Source organism: Xenia sp. Carnegie-2017, unplaced genomic scaffold (genome assembly GCF_021976095.1).
Source record: "Xenia sp. Carnegie-2017 unplaced genomic scaffold, XeniaSp_v1 HiC_scaffold_14, whole genome shotgun sequence".
In the NCBI taxonomy this organism is placed as follows: Eukaryota; Metazoa; Cnidaria; class Anthozoa; order Malacalcyonacea; family Xeniidae; genus Xenia; species Xenia sp. Carnegie-2017.
Genome location: NW_025813447.1, coordinates 7266261 through 7283531, shown reverse-complemented (window position 1 = coordinate 7283531; position 17271 = coordinate 7266261). Strand labels below are relative to the sequence as shown.

Sequence of the window (17271 nt, the reverse complement as noted above, 5' to 3'; positions counted from 1 at the left end):
TCGTTGTTTCGATAAACATAATCCTTGCTTACACAACACGCATTCGAAGATTCTAAGGGCTCATACCGGAAGTCGCTCAGTTTGATGAAAGTTAGACTGTCGACTATATTTTATGTTAATGACGTTGTTCGCATAACAGCCCAGCATATGTAAAAATTGGGAAATATGAACGCTCACCCCCGAATGAACGAACACCCCATAACGACCATTCATCTTTTCAACGAAAAGAGCATATGGCTTTAATTGAACAAATACACGCCATAATGGTCTAACAGCGCGACACATGTAGGAGACACGTGGCCGATACCGGTACCAAAGAAAACAATCCCCGAACGCGCAAGCACGCTTCAATTCTTATGGCTCTGACTTTAGTGAAATCATTTAACGTCTAGATGTGAACGAAAATGATTTCATTCTCGAGGCAACACATTTTCTTACACTTTCACGACCGAGCCCATGTTTTGGTATGTTTGACGGTATGATTGACTAGGTCCAATATAATCTTGAATGTTAACTGTTACCATTATGCCTGCTTTATTAGGCAGTTGTACATACGACCGTAAGGTAATACTGTATTAGTCATCAGAGACACAACCTCAACTGATTTTTCAACATACTTCATTCATTACGGCACTCATTCAATAAGATCGTTGGATTTTTAGTACTATTTTGATGTTCAGAGAACACCGTCTTTGTAGGTGAAGTTTTGCGAAGAGTACACTTACCTTTTGGCCAATATTTGTTACCAATCCTAGTTCGCCAAACACATATATGTACAGTTCTTTAGAAACAATTGCGTTTGAGGAGTTTTAGTATGAAATGACGGCAGACGTGTTTTGCCGTATCGTGTTACCGCGTGGGTTTGGGGATTCAACTCTCATGGCGAAGACGTGTTCTTCACGTGGACACTTGTATTGGTGTAAACTATGAGCGCGTGCTGCTGCTGTCAAGTGTATTGAACGCGTCAAATCCACATGGTCAAATCGTACATTAATGGTGCCTTGAGGGAAAAGTTGAGTGAACACCCGGCATAAATAAACGACAAATCAGTAGAGAGAAAAGCGAAAATGGATTTCAATGTAAATTTTCAGAATGGAAATTTCCTTAGAAAACTGTACATGCACCGTCAGCGTTAATAAGGATTTCCTTGCATAATTTAATTTAGTACATCACTACATTAATGAAGTGTAGTATATACCTCTTCAAATAACTATGTACACCTACACGCAAAGAATGCTCTAGTCTTTCATACTATACACATTTCTTTAGATTAGTCATAACACCATTTTAAACAACTGAAGAGAGATCGATAAATTCTAATCTTTCACGACAAACTGTTTCTCAGTGTAAGTTTTACATTCGTATCAGCAAATTTGCGATGCCATGGTGTTATCATAAAACTTCTTCCTCGTAATCATGTGATGTGTCCGCTTTCTTAGATCCACTTTTATCGTGCTACAAGCATGAAATAAATTACTTTAGAAATCTAAAAATACTGAGAATGCAATGTTAAACAATTGATGGGTTACATGATGGGCTGATTAGCAATATTGGTTACAATCAGCTACCAATTATGGTTACAATCGGCTACCAATAATGGTTACAATCAGCAAGCAAGCAATCATGGTTACAAACTGAAAACTGCTTAAAAAGTGAAAATTGATTGGTTACATGATTGCTACTCATCAACCAATAATTGCTTGAGGTTTGTAATTGTTTATAATCAACTGTAAAATTTTTTCGACGTTGTAAATTTTAATTTCATGCTAGCTGGGCGATTTATCTCTTGAAAGTTCGGCAAACTAAGCCAGTATTGTGCCATGCCATTATAGGTGTTTAGTCAACCAATTCTACCCAGCATGCATTTGTCTCCACTCAGAGAACACGTAAAAGCATGCCATGGAACTTCAAGGTCAGTGCTGATCACGAATTTGCTCAGGTCGTGCTGTTTCGCGATAGAAGAGTCTAAAATCTTGACTGGCGCTTAAAGGGATAAAACAGTACATAGAAGTAGCAATTTCACCAAAAACGCGGAAGTGAGTTCTTTGGATTTCGGAAACAAAGAGCTAGAATTCGAAAATTGGAATCAAAAAACATCCAGCGAGGAACATGGTGGAAAAACTTCTGGTCTTGTAGCCTTGTTAGAAAAAACTTGGCTTACTAACGAACAATTTTCTGAATTATGTTCGTTAAGTTTTAAAGTCCTCTCGTAGAAGCGACAGCCAAGCCTAACCCTGTTCCCGCCAAGAAGAGAAGACAAGCTGTTCAGACAACAAAGCCGAATTCGTCAGAACATGCAGGGTCAACGGATGAGCACCTCACGAGTATCTGGCCGAATCGCAAAGGTCTTTATGATGCTGTTAACAGCGTTTAGCATTGGGAATTATCAAGAAAGCATTGCTGCTATGGCCGAGAGAAAAACGATCAACTCGTGAATGTATAACCGATGATATGGTTGATAATTATAAGTGGAAAGTACCGTCATGAAGAACTCAATACCCACGTCAGACTGTAAAATAGTGAAAATTGTCACCCATAGTTGCTGAAAGCAATGGCGGGAGCTTGTGAAATGTACAAAAACGGCACGACTTTCGTGTTTCCAGGCCGCAAAAAGCCTTGACAAATGCATTTCCCACTTGCACGTATAATTAAGCGAAGCAATGGGCGAGAAGCACTAAACTCGAAGTCACAGGCATTCTTATAGTGTCGCAAGTTTTTTCAAACATTAACTGCAGCAAGTAAATCTCATTAAATCTCAAACTACTTTAAAAAACACACAACGCCACGTTACATTCTTTCATCCATAGCTGAATGAATATGAGTTAATAACTTGCTAGCATTGTGTTTTGATTCCTACAATGAAAGTTTTTGATTGAGTATTTTACCACACCGACCTCAAGGCCGTTTGATTTCTCCATTTTGAGAAGCTGCACGTGACCGCTCCTTCCTCTGTGATATGCGCGACACAAAAAGCAACCAAAAAAACAACACAGAAACACTGTCAAACTGAGTCCGACGATTATCCCAACTGTCATGTCTTCACTATCATCTACAGCAATCGAAAATTATACTTGAAAATAAAGCCAAGTTCAAAAGTGCATTGTCAACATAGGTAGAAAACATCAAAACATTATTTTCTCTTTGCAAATAACAAATGGAAGATGTTCCTGCGACTCGAAAGTTTTTGAACGTCAGCGAGAGTGCAGAAATATTTTGAACGACGAAAAAATGAAAAGGGCGCAACCCAACAGGAAATGTGGGTGCAGTACAAGCAATCGGAAAATAAAGTGTTTTTTTACTGTCTCACTAATTTAACGAATCGCTTTCTTAAGATGTTTCTTGATCGCATCATCATTGAATGATCATAAATTTTAAATTTTACTATCATTCTTCAAACCACTCCCCAGGACGTTGTATGTTCAATTGTTCAAAATCATAACATGAAGCGGAAACAACCTAATATTTACATACTATTTTTGCGTGTGAGACAACAATATTGACTCATTAATTGAACGTCGCATATTTCATACGGCATCCAATCAAATTGCAAAGTCTGTTACAATTGATCAGAAGATTTGGGAACAGACGCTCGACTTTCTGAAAAAATGAACTGCGAGGAAAATGGAGTACAGAAACATAATCACAGAATTTTCCGTTTTGAACTAAAAGTTACGCATGATTAAAAATGCTAAAGTTTCTTGTCCAACCAAAACTTTTGGGTTTTTCACCGAATTCGCGTTGGTTCATTGATAAATTAGAATAAATTCACGAACGCAAACTTCGAGTTGCTTTCAAAGTTTTGTATTTGACGTAGGCTTTGCATGAAAGCCTATTATAAAATATTGAAAGAGGATGATAGATTTTTCTCATCGTTCGATGAACTTCGTGTCTTACGTGCGAAAAAAGTGTCGCTCGCCGAAATATGAGCCATATTTTATTTATTCCTAATTATGACGATAAAAAGATGAGGTCAACTAGGGTAAATTGTAAACAAAATGAAAGCGGAAGTGAATAGTTTAGTTTTCACTTATTTCTTAAACATCAGAGTCCGCCTTCATCTCTCGATGAAATAAGCCGCAAATCAAGTAGTGAGCAATATCAATATTTCTCAAAACACGCGCATGAATGAACAGGCTGACCTAAATCTTCGATTTATAAAAACAGGACGCCGATAACGAGCACAAACCTATACAAGAATAGAAAAATGAAAAAATGGTTTTTCACCATTGACCTTTCAACTGGATAAAGAACGTTGAAGCACAACTATTTCTAATATATACTGTGATGCAAACTGAATTCAATTCCACTTAAATCTAGTGTTTAAGATATTGTGGCAGCGTGTGTGGAACTTTCTGCAAATAAAAGACTGAAGCAGAATTCCATGTTATGGATAGGGTTGAAAAACGCACCGATACCTTCTCAATTAACTTCTACAACTAACACTGTGTACTATAGTTTCAATAAACATTTGATTGTAATTACGAATCATTCTATCGTTTAATATTCAACAATCATACTAGTAACAGGCATCTTAATTAGCATTTTAAGACTCACATCAAGATGCATTACGGTACGTAGAAGTTTCGAAACATGGCGCAAGGAATCGCCAATTTTACAGTCTTACCGTTGTTTGAACTTTTTGTCGTCGTTGTTTTGCCATCATTACCGATCTTCTCGTTTGTGAAAACGACGTTGAGTAAGCTCGCTAACACAAACGCCGCGTGTTTAAAATGTACGCCCATCGTACAAGTGGTCTGGTACTCTGGTTCGCGAACAAATATAGCAGCTTTATTGCGACAAACTCATAATATTTACAATTTGTCGATCAACTTATGTGTCAGACTATCTCGGCCTAGTTTCGAATTTCAAGAAGGAAACGTTCACAAAGCGGCATCAGGCCAAATAATACTCTTGTCAAGAGTGAAATGAGCTTTATCAATCAGAAATCCAAGTAGCATGCATTGGACATGCCGTGAAAACGTGCACACCACATGGCTACTGAGACGGCTGCTCAAGGTTACATGAATTATTACGTGTAGAAGCTTTTTTATAATTAAAACGAAATTATTGCATTACAAATAGTGACATTTTTATTTAGGAAAGAAGCACTTATGAACTTTTCGTTCATTTCTATGAATTTGGCTTCTAATCTTCGAATCAAGCGAGAATGTGGTATCTTTGGCCGATGAGTTAATGGTTGGCTTATTCTTCAACTGTCTTGAACCATTTTGATAACAACAAAGCCAACATTACTTTTTATGTAGTTGAATGGATCACTTTAGGTTCTTTCATGAAAAGAAACAACTGCCCAATTCCGACAAAACCTATCGTATATGCTTTGAAGATTTTCTTTACACAAGGAAGCCGTTTTGATTCGTTTCAATGCCGATTTACCTCAAAATTAATTACTGAATTATCATTCTTTGGTATAGGCGAGGCGAAGGAAAGAATTTTAGTTTTATAGATGAAAGAAGCTGACACTGGTACAGTGACCCTAATGACGAAGTGAAAAATTAGACTATTGCCTCTTTGTATATGGCTCTCCTTGTGTGCGAGACGTTTTTTAAGAATATTAATATATCACATCTCGATTCAGTGCGTCAAATGCTTAGCAAGAAATTCAATCTTTTTGATGTTAAATTCTTAATAGCCTCACAAAAATGCAGAATTTAACAAAAGGATATTCTCGCCACGTGCTTTTACTTGTACTTCGCAATTTTCCTGTTTCTCCCTTCGCCGAAGGCTTATGTGGTTGGATACTTGCGTTTATTTTAACGCCAACATACAGAATAAACGCTTGAACGAGCGTCTTGTGTCGAAAAAGGGCTTTGTCAATTAACTTCTTTATTGCCAGCGAAAGAAACGATAGCGTTCGCTTCTCAGAAATTTTGAAAACACTTCTCTAAATCTAAACATTGCTTCGTTTCATTGCTCGTTGATAACAAGCCTGTCTGTTTTATTCTCGTCGTGAAAGTGCAATGCTATTAGCTATTAATCGATAGTTCATTCACAGCGTGTTTTTCAAAAAATCTTTAATGTTTCACACGTGTAGTGCAGTTTCTAACGCTACTTCTTTTGCAATGTGCATTCCAAGATTTACTCATATCTTTCATTTCCCTCGGAATTAAATTGGTCTCTTTTCTACTTGTTTTTATTGAACTCATACACATGTTAAAACGCATGATGTATTCTTTGTTTTATGAGAGTCTTCCACGTGTCGTCTCTTTCAGACTTTTTGTTCTTAGACATTCATGAGGATTTAAATTATTAATGTTCGCCTATTGTCTGTTTACAACGCTTTCGATTTCCGTTTTCTCGCAAATCTATATTCTCTTGTTCGTTGGCTGAACTAAGTCAACGGCTCAACGCTTGTCAACTGCATGTACCGCGAAGGAAGTCTTGTCGGTCCTGATGATATAACAGGGCACAATCTGTCGGCTTTGCCTTCAATTTAGCAATTTATTCACCACACGAGTTGTTTTTGTTACTTACACAACACTTTTATCCATGATTGCATGCATAACTTATCGTACAATGAGCCCGATATTATCCAGAATGTAAATGCAATGCATGACTTTGATAGTGTATGGACAGGCAAAAAATTCCTTCGATTTTTGTAGCTTGTTTTCGCAGCATTGCTTACATGTTGGGACATTCCCTTGGAATGTGTGGAATTTGGAAACCCTGGAGGTTCTATCATCTATGCCACAAGTGATTACGGAAAATTACTTGGATGGAAAAGAACGCGTTTATGCCAGCCTTATGATGATTCTGGTATGAAAAAGTGTTGCTTGTGCTTGGTCCCGGTCTGTACGAGGTTCGATCCTATGAATATGGAGATTGGAGAGGGCAACGCCTATGTGCCATAAGCATGCAGTGTTAATATAAGCAGGGTATGTAAGCTGAAGTGAGTTTGAGGGTTCTCACCTTACGGGTTTTTTCATTAGTTTTAATTTTTTGTCCGCTGGTCTCGATAAGAAACTGGGGAGGGGGAAAGGTTTATGTTTAATGTGGTCAGCTGTTTTTTCTTTACGAATGCCCGACCAGGGAACAGGATTGTTTGATCAACGCTTTTATTCGTCAACATGCTATTAGCTGTAGCGTGCCGAAACTCTTTATTTCGCTCATATATAAGCACTATTAAGGCTAAATTTATAGCCACGTGCTTCTGCATGAAGGACAGCTATATATTTCTTTCTGCTGAAACTGAAATTTATGAGCTTTGACAAGAATTTCGTTTGATTTGATTTCAATAAGAAACAAAACGCGCGTTCCAAAAAAGAATGGCTGTTCTGTGTAGAATTGTGTTTGTCGCCGGCTCGAAGTGTAATGAAGTACTATGGACTATAGAAATGATGAATCTAAAAATCGGCTCTTTAGTAACGCCATTGTTGTCCCATTTGAAACATCCAATTTTACTTAAACATAAGATTAAGATTTTGTTTGTTGTGTTCGGTTGCTTTGGGAAACCAAATCGATAAAGTCATGCTGGAACAATAGAATGTGGAAACAAATTTGTCAGCCTCAACCCGTGGGCAACGCTATAGATTGCATAGAAACACGTGAGTGTTAAGTTTTTTTTGATTGAACGCCTTTTTGCCACAGAAAGTTTGGGAAGAAGTTCATCGTGCTGTATTTGATATGACCTAATGATACTTTTTCGCCAAAATGTGCATGATTTCAAGCTTTATTTTTAAAAACAATACGTTGTTCTAGCAAACTGCTGTCATCAGGGCGGACGACTTATGAAACTGTAAAACAGCAGGTGCAAAGATTAAACGCAAATTCATTTCATTAAGAGTGTCAATATTGATCAACGACAGTTTATCAATTTTGTATCAAATATCATTCTTGTTCATCAATGGATCTCATGTTGTCAAATATTGCTGATTCTCTTTATTTCTTTGTTTACCATGCATATGTCCTTACACATCTGCTTATCGACTATTTTTTAAAGAAATAACTGGTTTTCTCTCCTTTATAATGAAGATATGCTATCGTATTTGTAGAGTTTATTTTTGATTTTAACACTCCAATATTCTTATAAGAAATTTCCACACCTTCAAGTTGCTCGTTTCTTCTACTGTACTTGGTCAAAGTTATGTTCAATCGAATACACGCAGTGTATATCAATTCATCTCATTTCTAACCATTAAGCCACAATGTATCCCCGAAGGTATTACAACACCCAGCGAAGTTTAATGATACACTCTATGCAAAATAGACTGAATTTCGGGTCGTGGGATGATTTATCAACGGGTCAAAAATCGCATTTTTAGTCATGGTAGTGAATGTCATCTTATTCCTTTGTTTATATCTATGTTTTCGTATGTTTATGTGAATCAATGAAATGGAACACAAGTGGAATCGAAAGGCAATCTCCTAAGTGAGAAAAGTTTGTTATTTTCTCAACCAACTTGTGTTATAATAATATGCATAAAATCATTGTTTCATTTCAAGAATTTTATATGCAGTGCGACTTTATCCAACAAGATGATCCGATCCATCTGACTGACATCTCGTGTTTGACAACAAAAGAACGCGCAAAAGCTACAAGATGAGGTGTATTGTTGATTTCGAGCTTAATAACGATGGCTGCGGAGACTCCACTGCAGAGCGTTTCAAAGAAATCGTTTCTGTATCTGAGGAGATTGAGCCCAGGCATTTGCAATCCTCCGTTTTGAGCAAGGTCTAAAATTTTCGCTTCGTATAAACTCGCCCAAACAACTTACTTGCAACAACAAAAAAACGAAACAATGCCAAACTAAACTTCAAAAACGAAAAAAGTATCTTTTGTTGTATTAAACTTGTTATTTTATTATCTTCTTTAAGGAAAAGTGGTTGTGCCATTTCCGTACAAAGAAACGCTATTCAAATTAAATAGCATAGGCACAATATAGAAACATACAGTAGTCTCACTTTGCAACTTGGTGCTGTATATTTAATTAGATTACTGGCTGCGGCTAGCCACCTAAGCGCTCCTACTAGCCGAAAAAAAGCAATTGACTTGCTGCCACTATACTAATCACATGCGTAATAAGATACGCGCATCACAATTTCTATAGAGTGGGACTACTGTTTGTTTCTATATTGTGACATAGTCTTGAATTCTTGAATTTCAATCAATCTATTTTCTTCAGCGAGATTATCTTTCGAAGTCCTTCAAGATTTTCGTCAGCAGTTGCATCTGAAGGCGAAGGAGGGATCTCGGGGATGGTCTAAAAATAGAAAGCAATTATTGACGAATATCCGAAATTGCCGAAAAAAAAATGGTACAACCTTTAGCTACTAGTCCAGTAACGTGAAGTTATAACATGCGATATTATTTGGCATATATTATAGCTGACAATAATATATGAATAATCTGCAGCTGCCATGTCAACAAGTTCGCTATTCATCTCCCTAAGGTATTCACTCCTTCACCTGAATAAAATTACCATCATTTCCGGTGGGTTAATTAACACGACTTTAACCATGCGCGCTTGCTAATTGCGAGATCATTAGAACGTAATGAGATCATTAGAACGTAATGAGATCATTAAAACGTAATGAGGTCATTAGAAAGGTATGAGATCATTAGAACGGTATGAGATCATTAGAACGGTATGAGATCATTAGAACGTAATGAGATCATTAGAAAGGTATGAAATCATTAGAAAGGTATGAAATCATTAAAAAATGAAACCATTAGAATGTTATGAAATCTTTAGAATGTTACATGTTTTGCTGGCAGATGATGGAGGGCGAAATGGACTTTTTCCTTCTATCAATCAAGTTGGTGTAATACTGATGAGCAAGTTTGTGTAGCAATGCTTTTAGCCAATTCGCAATATTTAGCCAATATTGTTGACAGCCTTCAAATGACATTGATCAGAATTGTTCCGTCCAATTCAGGACCAAACAATGAAATGCAACAACTGAGAGATGTAGGACTCTATTTTTGCATACATTTAAAATCGTTTCAAACTTCAAACACTTCATGTGTCACAAGCATTTTGTATATGAAACGACCTTAGCTTCTACCTGCCTTAACGAGTTAAGCTGAATTTGTAGAGTATACTGAGGGTATGATAGGATAACCTAAACTTTACTTTTATTACAACGTACCAAATTTGGTTTATAAAAATTATGAACAACAGATGCTCCTGCAAGCATCGATAACATGCAAGCACTTAAGACTTTCAAATAACTTCCCCAAGCCATTCCAGCCGGCATTTTGAACGATATGTGTGTAACGATTGAGCGTTTCTTCACGTTTAATGTTTACTGTGGACTTGCCGAATTTTTCGAGTCTTCGAGTCTTCTTTCTGATTCTTTTCTCAAAACTGTATCATCTATGGAGTGGAACAGAGAGCAAATTGAACTTTCCATCTGCGTTGTTTACTGGACTATTTGGACACAACACTGAGTCATTGAAAATATCTGTCTAGCTATAGTTGGTAATTTTCTTTGTTTAAATGCCATCTGATCACAACCCTGAAGAATTTTCAATGCTTCCATGGGGTTGGAATGTAAAAGATGGCGTTTTTGTTGGGGGGGGGGAGGGGAGAGACAGCAGAGGCCTAATTTACACAATGACATAACATCATGAACTGAAAAATAGAAAACCTAAAATTTATAGTACAAAATGAGAAATAAGTTATAAGACTAAATGGTCGTTTCTTTAACATCTTGCCTTTCCATCTCAGTCAGCAAATGGTTCAAAATTAGCTAAACCCAAAATATACACTTACAAAACGTTTCGTGACCAATGCGAACTTTTATCATGAAAAGCTCAATCGCTGCGCCCAAAATGAAAAATATCGGCATATATTTGTAAACACCAAGTCGCTCGCTCAAACTTCGTTTTCCTCCAGCGAACATAATAAATTTGATCGCAGTATTAGCAACTTCAGTTCCTGAAGATAAGACTGAGTCAGTTTTATTCACGTGTCCCCCCTCTGGAAACATATAAAAGACATTTTTTGAAGGGGGGATTGAAAATCCAATATGGCGGACGATTTGATACAAGAAATCAACTCAGCAGAACTATGATATCAAAATATAGATTTGATGGCTCGTTACAGTCCATATTTGTAAGTATAACGGTGTTTTACTAATGTCTATATTATTATAGTTTATTAGTAAAATCATCACGAAAGTTGTTCTGTGTACAAAGATTATTTTATTAATAACGTTTTGACACGACATTTTTAGATTAAAAGATATCGTTGAAGCTGCAAATGTTAGCCAGCTAATTATTTATTTAAATGATATTATAGTACTTGATGAAAGGGAGGAGAAAATTTAAATGCCTAGATAAAATTAAAAAAAGGATTCCCTAGTATTTTGTAGCTTAACACTAGAGATTATTAGCCTGCTTATTTTTAAAGCCTCGAGTACATTTGCTAAGGACAACACATCACTTATGAAAAAGCTGTTATTCTTGATTTGCTACCATTTATAATGGCCATATTATAATGTTTAGTTTAAGCTCTCGTGTTTATGTTAGAAGTTTAAATAAATAGAGATTAAGATGATCGGTTGCTATGGATTGAAAAGTTTCGTTCAAATTTTCTGAAATGTTATTCATATATCATTTCAAATGTTATTCAAAAAAAGCCAACAAAGTCCCCAAAAAGCCAGCAGGAAAAAAGGGTCAGGGAAAAAGAGGAGGTTTGGGGACATGTCCGAAGATGAAGTGACAAAATTGTTGCTACCCGATCACTTTGGAGACCAGATGGACATAATGTTTGTAAGTTTGCTTGATCGTTATACATAGTCAGTGCATGCGCTCAGAGTTTACATTGAAATGATATGATGGTTGAATTTGCAAAATTGGTTTTCATCATTACAGGTTGGTATCAATCCAGGTCTCATGTCTGCATATAAAGGTCATCACTATTCTGGCCAAAACAACCATTTCTGTAAGATCAGCTTCCTTTATACTTTGGGGTTTTTTGTAAGCCTAATAAACTGTAGAAAGCAAAGATGTTTGAAGAGTTATGCTTTTATTGTAGCAAGTCTGGAGATATGTCATGTTAAATATGGTGTTGTTGTTGTAGTATTGTGACTTTGTGTTATGTACATCAAGGGCTACTGTAAATCCCTAAAACTGTAGCATGTGCCTAGAGCCATTTCGAGAACATTGATTGGGAGGGTGTGTGTGTTTATTCATGCATTCAGTTGTGCTCAACTGAAGTACATTTCTCACGTAATTTCTTGGGTGAATTGTATTCAATAGAAATCAGTTGGGCACTACTGAGTGTATCAATAACCCTCCCCTCACAAAAAAGTAATTAAAGTTCTAAGGACAACTCTGTATTTGTCTTGGCACTTGATTACATAAGTATGTTGCATGTTATTGGAATTAGTTCATCCATTTAATTAATAAATATCAGTGAAAAAGTATTTATTTAATTTATTCAATTGAATGCTTTCCAAGACAATTGTTGAATAGTAAACCTGTTGTCAATAATGCTGTTGATGATACCACTAGTTTCCTCATTTTCTGTTATTTATTGCACCTAAGTTGTTTGACCATTTTGCATCAGCAATTCACGTTAATTTCATGTATACATTCAGCTATGTTTTGACGTTGTATTTCCAAATGGGGTTTTTATTCCGAAGGAGCAATTTTTTATCAAATATTTTTTGAGAATGGTTTTATATTGAACTTAAAACCTCAACCATTCAAGTTGTTACATAAACGTCCTTGCTTCTTTTAGGGCCTTGTCTTGCTGATGCAGGTCTGGTGCCAGATGGTTTCACGTTTGTTGATGACGTCAGATGTCCTGATTATGGAATTGGACTAACGAATATTGTTGCCAGGACGACAAAAAGCAGTAGCGAACTTTCTCGGTGTGTTGAAGATGTTTGTGAACTGATTGGGGGTGGGGGAGGTGGCAATATTCATATATGCATGACATGCCATATAAGTTTCCTTTGAAATCCATTGTTTTTTACAGATTATATAATAAATGTATAAATATCTCCCCCTTCCCAATTTACGCGCTAGCCACGTGCCCGTACGCAACTGCTCTGAGTGTTGCTGCATGTTTTCCGCACAGTGTTGTCACTAGACAGTTTTACGATGAAGCGAAATCAATAATTATGTCAGGATAACAATACTTGTGAGTCTTTCAATATCTACAGACAGGGACTGTTGCTGAATGTCTATGTCGATAAATCACGAAACCCTCGTATGACATTGTCTTTGATTTTTTTGGTTTATTGGCAAACTGGGGTGCAAATCATGGGGAAGGGGTATATTTCCTCCAACGTTTTCGAAAATTAATCATTTCACATTTGGCAAACTACTCTTTCACCTTGAGATATCCAGTTTGCCACCACACAATCAAAACAAATTTGCGGCCTTGTAGCCGTTTAGCTTTGCTTCATCTCATCAAATATTTTCTGCTGCTTAATTGAAGAACAATAAAACATTTAGTGCAAATACCTCTCCCTCCTCCCTCCCCAAACATAGCTGCATAATATTGATTCTTAGTGAATGTGACGTGGGTGAAAATGATTTTTCGTCGATCAAAAGGAAGCAGAAAATCTTTGCCTATGTCAAATGTGTAGCCAGGACAGTTTCTAGAACGTTAATCGTAAGCAGGGGGGGTTATTAGTATATTCAGTTGTTCCTGACTGATTTATTTTGAAAGTGATTTGGCTTTCTAGAGAAATCAGTCGGGAACAATTGAATATATTCTTAAACACTCTCTCCCTCTCCACAATCAACGTTCCAGCTGCGGTCCTATGTGTATCACCATCCCCCTTCCTTCGGACGAGATGTGAAATTTACTGTCTCAAGCGTAATATAATTGATTTCAGCCAGGAAATAAAAAAAGGAAAGGACAAGTTGATCGAAAAGATAAAAATACACCGACCTTTGGTGACTTGTTTTAACGGTAAAGGTATGGTCGTGAGAATGAAAATATTTTGTCTCCGTTCACGTTCTCTTCAGTCCTTAGAATTCCTTTTCAAAAAAAAAACAATTTTAGGTATCTATGAAATTTTTGCCGGTCGAAAATGTGAACTTGGTCTGCAAAAAGAGCGAGTGCCTGGAACGAGTTCCGTAAGTCATGGGTTTAATTGCTCCATTTATGACTGGAATAACAAAAGCCTAAGCCTTCACAAGACTTTTTTCACGAATAGCTACATCTTAAGGAAGTCAACACGAGCGGGTGGCGTAGGAAAGAAATAATTTTTATAGGGGCACATCCTGGCATCATTGGTGGTAGAGGGCAACAATTATACATAGTAAATACAATAAAAAAGTCACACTGCTTACAACTTTAGTTTACATATATCAAACTGTATCAATCAATGTAACATGACAACATAATATAGCAAGTATTTTACTTAAAACTACTAAAGTACTTGTAATAGTATATCTGTGGCAAATTATTTGGGGGGGGGGCGACCATTAAATTTGATTATTTTAGAACGTGTTCCACGTCCATCCCCGTTTTCTATGCCCTTAGCGAGACGTAAGCTGTCCTAGAAATGCAATTTGAAATATTTTTATGGTTTGTTCGATATGTAGGCAATCTATGTGATGCCTTCGTCGTCCGCACGAACGATGATCTATCCTAGAAAATCAGATAAATTACAGTTTTACTTGGAGCTGAAGAAATTGAAGGATGAACTCAAGGCTGAAGGCAATTGCATAGACTAAATAAAGGTAGGCGATTGGTTGTACCTACCTATTGAAGTATTCAGTTGGAAAGATTTTAGTCCTGGAATCTTTCTTACATTAATTGACTTTCATAAAGTTTCGTGTAAAGTTAGTATTAACATAAAACTTCATGTTCCTGTATGACGAAATTTACTAATGCAAAGTTGAAATTCATCATATGCATAACACGCCTTTCGAAGAACTTGATTTCGAACAGCTTTAGTGCATGCTTTCTTCCGCCAAGGCTTTGCATGAAGTGTGCATGTTCTCCTCACCAACAGTTTGCCTGAAGTTAACTTCCAATTTATCTCAAGTTAAAAGCTTTTCGTCTTTGTGGCAGTTTTCCACGCATAAAAGTCCCCAGTTTTCATTTAGTGTTTATTTTATAATCATGAGCATTATACCGGGAAAGAGGGAGAGGGGGGATCAATCCAAGTTATCAGTTGCTCTATTCTCACTGCTCGAAAGCTATGTGAAACGCCTGGGTACATCAAATTAGTTTTAATACATCGTATGTGATTGGAGTTATGAAAATTATTGTTTTGTCTAAATTTCTTTTGCGAGATTATGGTGGAATGACAGCATATTTAGCAAAAGTTTCTCTTAGCAGGTTGTTAAGAAAAAACCGACACAAAAAGCCCGTTGCGGAACTGATCGGTTTTTTTCAACGTCGAACTTCTTTTAAATGACTTTGTCTTTCTTCATAACGAACGAACTGTGCTTTTAAAAGCATTGATGAAAGATCAATATGCGAGCCAATATAGAGTTTTTTTGCACAAGTTTTCTGCTGGAAAAATAATTGTGCGATTTTTTTGAATGTGCATTACTATATGTGACAGTCGCTCTATATAATAATATGCTTAGAAAACCATCGAAAACGCACATTTTGTCAGTTTTGTGATATCGATAACTAGCCATTGAATGAACATAAATACATAGGTCTGAACTGTGACGTAGCTGCGGTAATTGTCACTCGCCTTATCGTCTCAATTTGTCCAGATGTCTGAAACAGCCACAGAGATTGTCGTGAATGTATGGTTTTAGGTTTGCGCGACTTTTGATGGAATAAATCGTACGAGTAAAATACTTGAACAGGAGTGTCAATAGAGTAATAATTTTTTAGGATAACGTGCGAAAGAGCTTGTCAGTTTACGACTTTTTATGAACATCATGTATTTTGAGTAAAAGGACATCGAAATTTTCTTAGTCGCGCCCATCGTTGTGCCCATGCATGTTGATTGAGCGATGGTGCATGTTTCTCCAACCCTCAGTATCCTTGTATGTACGAAAAGATAAGATCCATGAAAAACAGAAATGGAAAAGATATACTTATGTCTTTTGACTTGCGCATTAGATTGGTAATTTTTTATAAAGGACCGTGACCTTGGGTTAGGAGTAACAGCTTTTAAACATTTCAAAGATCAGTCATGTTAAACTGAATTGTTGAATACCTTACGAATGTTGTTCTCAATTTGTCTAAGTTGCAATGGTGATGTCCTATAAACAGAAAATCGATCCAATAATTTTTAAATTCACATTGTTTTTTGCGTGCTGATGCAACAGTTTGTATTTATTGCATTCATGTTATGTGTTTGAATACACGGAATTTAGCTACGGCTGCCTTCTAAAAAAATTTGCTGGTAATCCAGGCATTTAATACATAAAAAATGAAAGTTTCTCCGAATTGTTTTAAAAATTATTTTATTGAGCTTTCGACTCGTTGCTTCGAGCCTTCAGCAGAATAAGGAAATTAACAATTTACACGTGCTTTTATCTTGTAGACGCTAAGTGCATATGACCACGACAAAAACACAAACAAAATAAACACCAGAAACGAACCCACACCTACCCAACTCGAGACTTACTTCTTCAAACTACCCTACATTGGGTACATTTCACAAATCACGGAACGGAAATGACACAACTTAATAAAACGCTACTGCACAGACTTAGACATCAAACTTTTCATCTTTTAAAATCAAAAATCACTTTAGCTTCAAAGATCCTATTCCCGCGATGCAAAGATCCAACGTGGTTTATGAATTTTCTTGTGCTGGATATAATTCCAGTTACATTGGGGAGACCACCCGCCACCTTTCCACACGGATTAAAGAACACACAACCACGGACAAAAACTCACACATATTCAGGCACTTACTCTCGTCACCACACTGCAAAAACAATTACACACAATCCTGTTTCCGTATCTTAGACACCGCTCACACTCCTTTCGCCCTTATACTCAAAGAAGCCCTTTATATCAAGAAGCGTAAACCTAACCTCAACAAACAAATATAACATCTTAACACTATTTTTGACCTGTAAATAGCTATTACTACCTTATCAGATATTTTTCATTTTCTTTGTAATTTTTTTTTTTTTGTGATAAAACCTAACACAAACTTTATATAACACCTCATTCAACTGTAAATAATTATTCATAACTAGTCGATATTTCCGCTTTATAACTATAACATATATATTATATATTAATCCTAACACGGTTTTTAATATGCACATGAAAAAAACATGTGACTTGGACGAGATTTGAACTCGCACCTTCGGGATATTAGTTCGCCGCTCTACCTGTTGAGCTATCAAGCCCACAG

At 36.5% G+C, this 17271-nt stretch overlaps 2 protein-coding genes and 1 long non-coding RNA gene across 4 annotated transcripts; 2 read left to right on the top strand and 1 right to left on the bottom strand.

Moving 5' to 3' along the window:
* Window positions 1-1072: 1072 nt before the first annotated feature.
* On the bottom strand, window positions 1073-4935 carry LOC124434768. Its single transcript, XM_046984671.1, has 3 exons — window positions 4625-4935; window positions 2895-3049; window positions 1073-1455 (listed from the first exon to the last, which is right to left on the bottom strand). Exons 1-3 carry the CDS (start codon window positions 4740-4742, stop codon window positions 1393-1395), a joined length of 336 nt encoding a protein of 111 aa, XP_046840627.1. The 5' UTR covers window positions 4743-4935; the 3' UTR covers window positions 1073-1392.
* A 5-nt stretch (window positions 4936-4940) lies between these two features.
* Window positions 4941-5681, top strand: LOC124434769. The gene is made up of 3 exons (XR_006944882.1): window positions 4941-5016; window positions 5099-5196; window positions 5433-5681. It is a non-coding gene; the product is annotated as an uncharacterized LOC124434769 (long non-coding RNA).
* Window positions 5682-10990: 5309 nt separating this feature from the next.
* On the top strand, window positions 10991-15308 carry LOC124434336 (G/T mismatch-specific thymine DNA glycosylase-like). 2 transcript variants are annotated; one of them, XM_046984224.1, is made up of 8 exons: window positions 10992-11075; window positions 11602-11734; window positions 11837-11906; window positions 12708-12840; window positions 13816-13898; window positions 13986-14059; window positions 14531-14668; window positions 15273-15308. In XM_046984224.1, exons 1-7 carry the CDS (start codon window positions 11053-11055, stop codon window positions 14660-14662), a joined length of 648 nt encoding a protein of 215 aa, XP_046840180.1. In that variant the 5' UTR covers window positions 10992-11052; the 3' UTR covers window positions 14663-14668; window positions 15273-15308. The 2 variants fall into 2 exon arrangements, with proteins under 2 accessions (XP_046840179.1, XP_046840180.1); XM_046984223.1 differs by lacking the exon at window positions 15273-15308 and having other exon boundaries at window positions 10991-11075; window positions 14531-14848.
* Window positions 15309-17271: the final 1963 nt, after the last annotated feature.

Bases quoted from the DNA above. Each gene is read 5' to 3' on its own strand.
- LOC124434768 (XM_046984671.1), bottom strand. From the start codon at position 4,742: ATGGGCGTACATTTTAAACACGCGGCGTTTGTGTTAGCGAGCTTACTC. The intron at 3,050-4,624 runs GTAAGACTGTAA...CGATTGCTGTAG, and splicing joins GACAAAAAGTTCAAACAACG to ATGATAGTGAAGACATGACA. The intron at 1,456-2,894 runs GTCGGTGTGGTA...TCATGCTTGTAG, and splicing joins AGAAATCAAACGGCCTTGAG to CACGATAAAAGTGGATCTAA.
- LOC124434336 (XM_046984224.1), top strand. From the start codon at position 11,053: ATGGCTCGTTACAGTCCATATTT. The intron at 11,076-11,601 runs GTAAGTATAACG...ATTCAAAAAAAG, and splicing joins GCTCGTTACAGTCCATATTT to CCAACAAAGTCCCCAAAAAG. The intron at 12,841-13,815 runs GTGTGTTGAAGA...AATTGATTTCAG, and splicing joins AGCAGTAGCGAACTTTCTCG to CCAGGAAATAAAAAAAGGAA.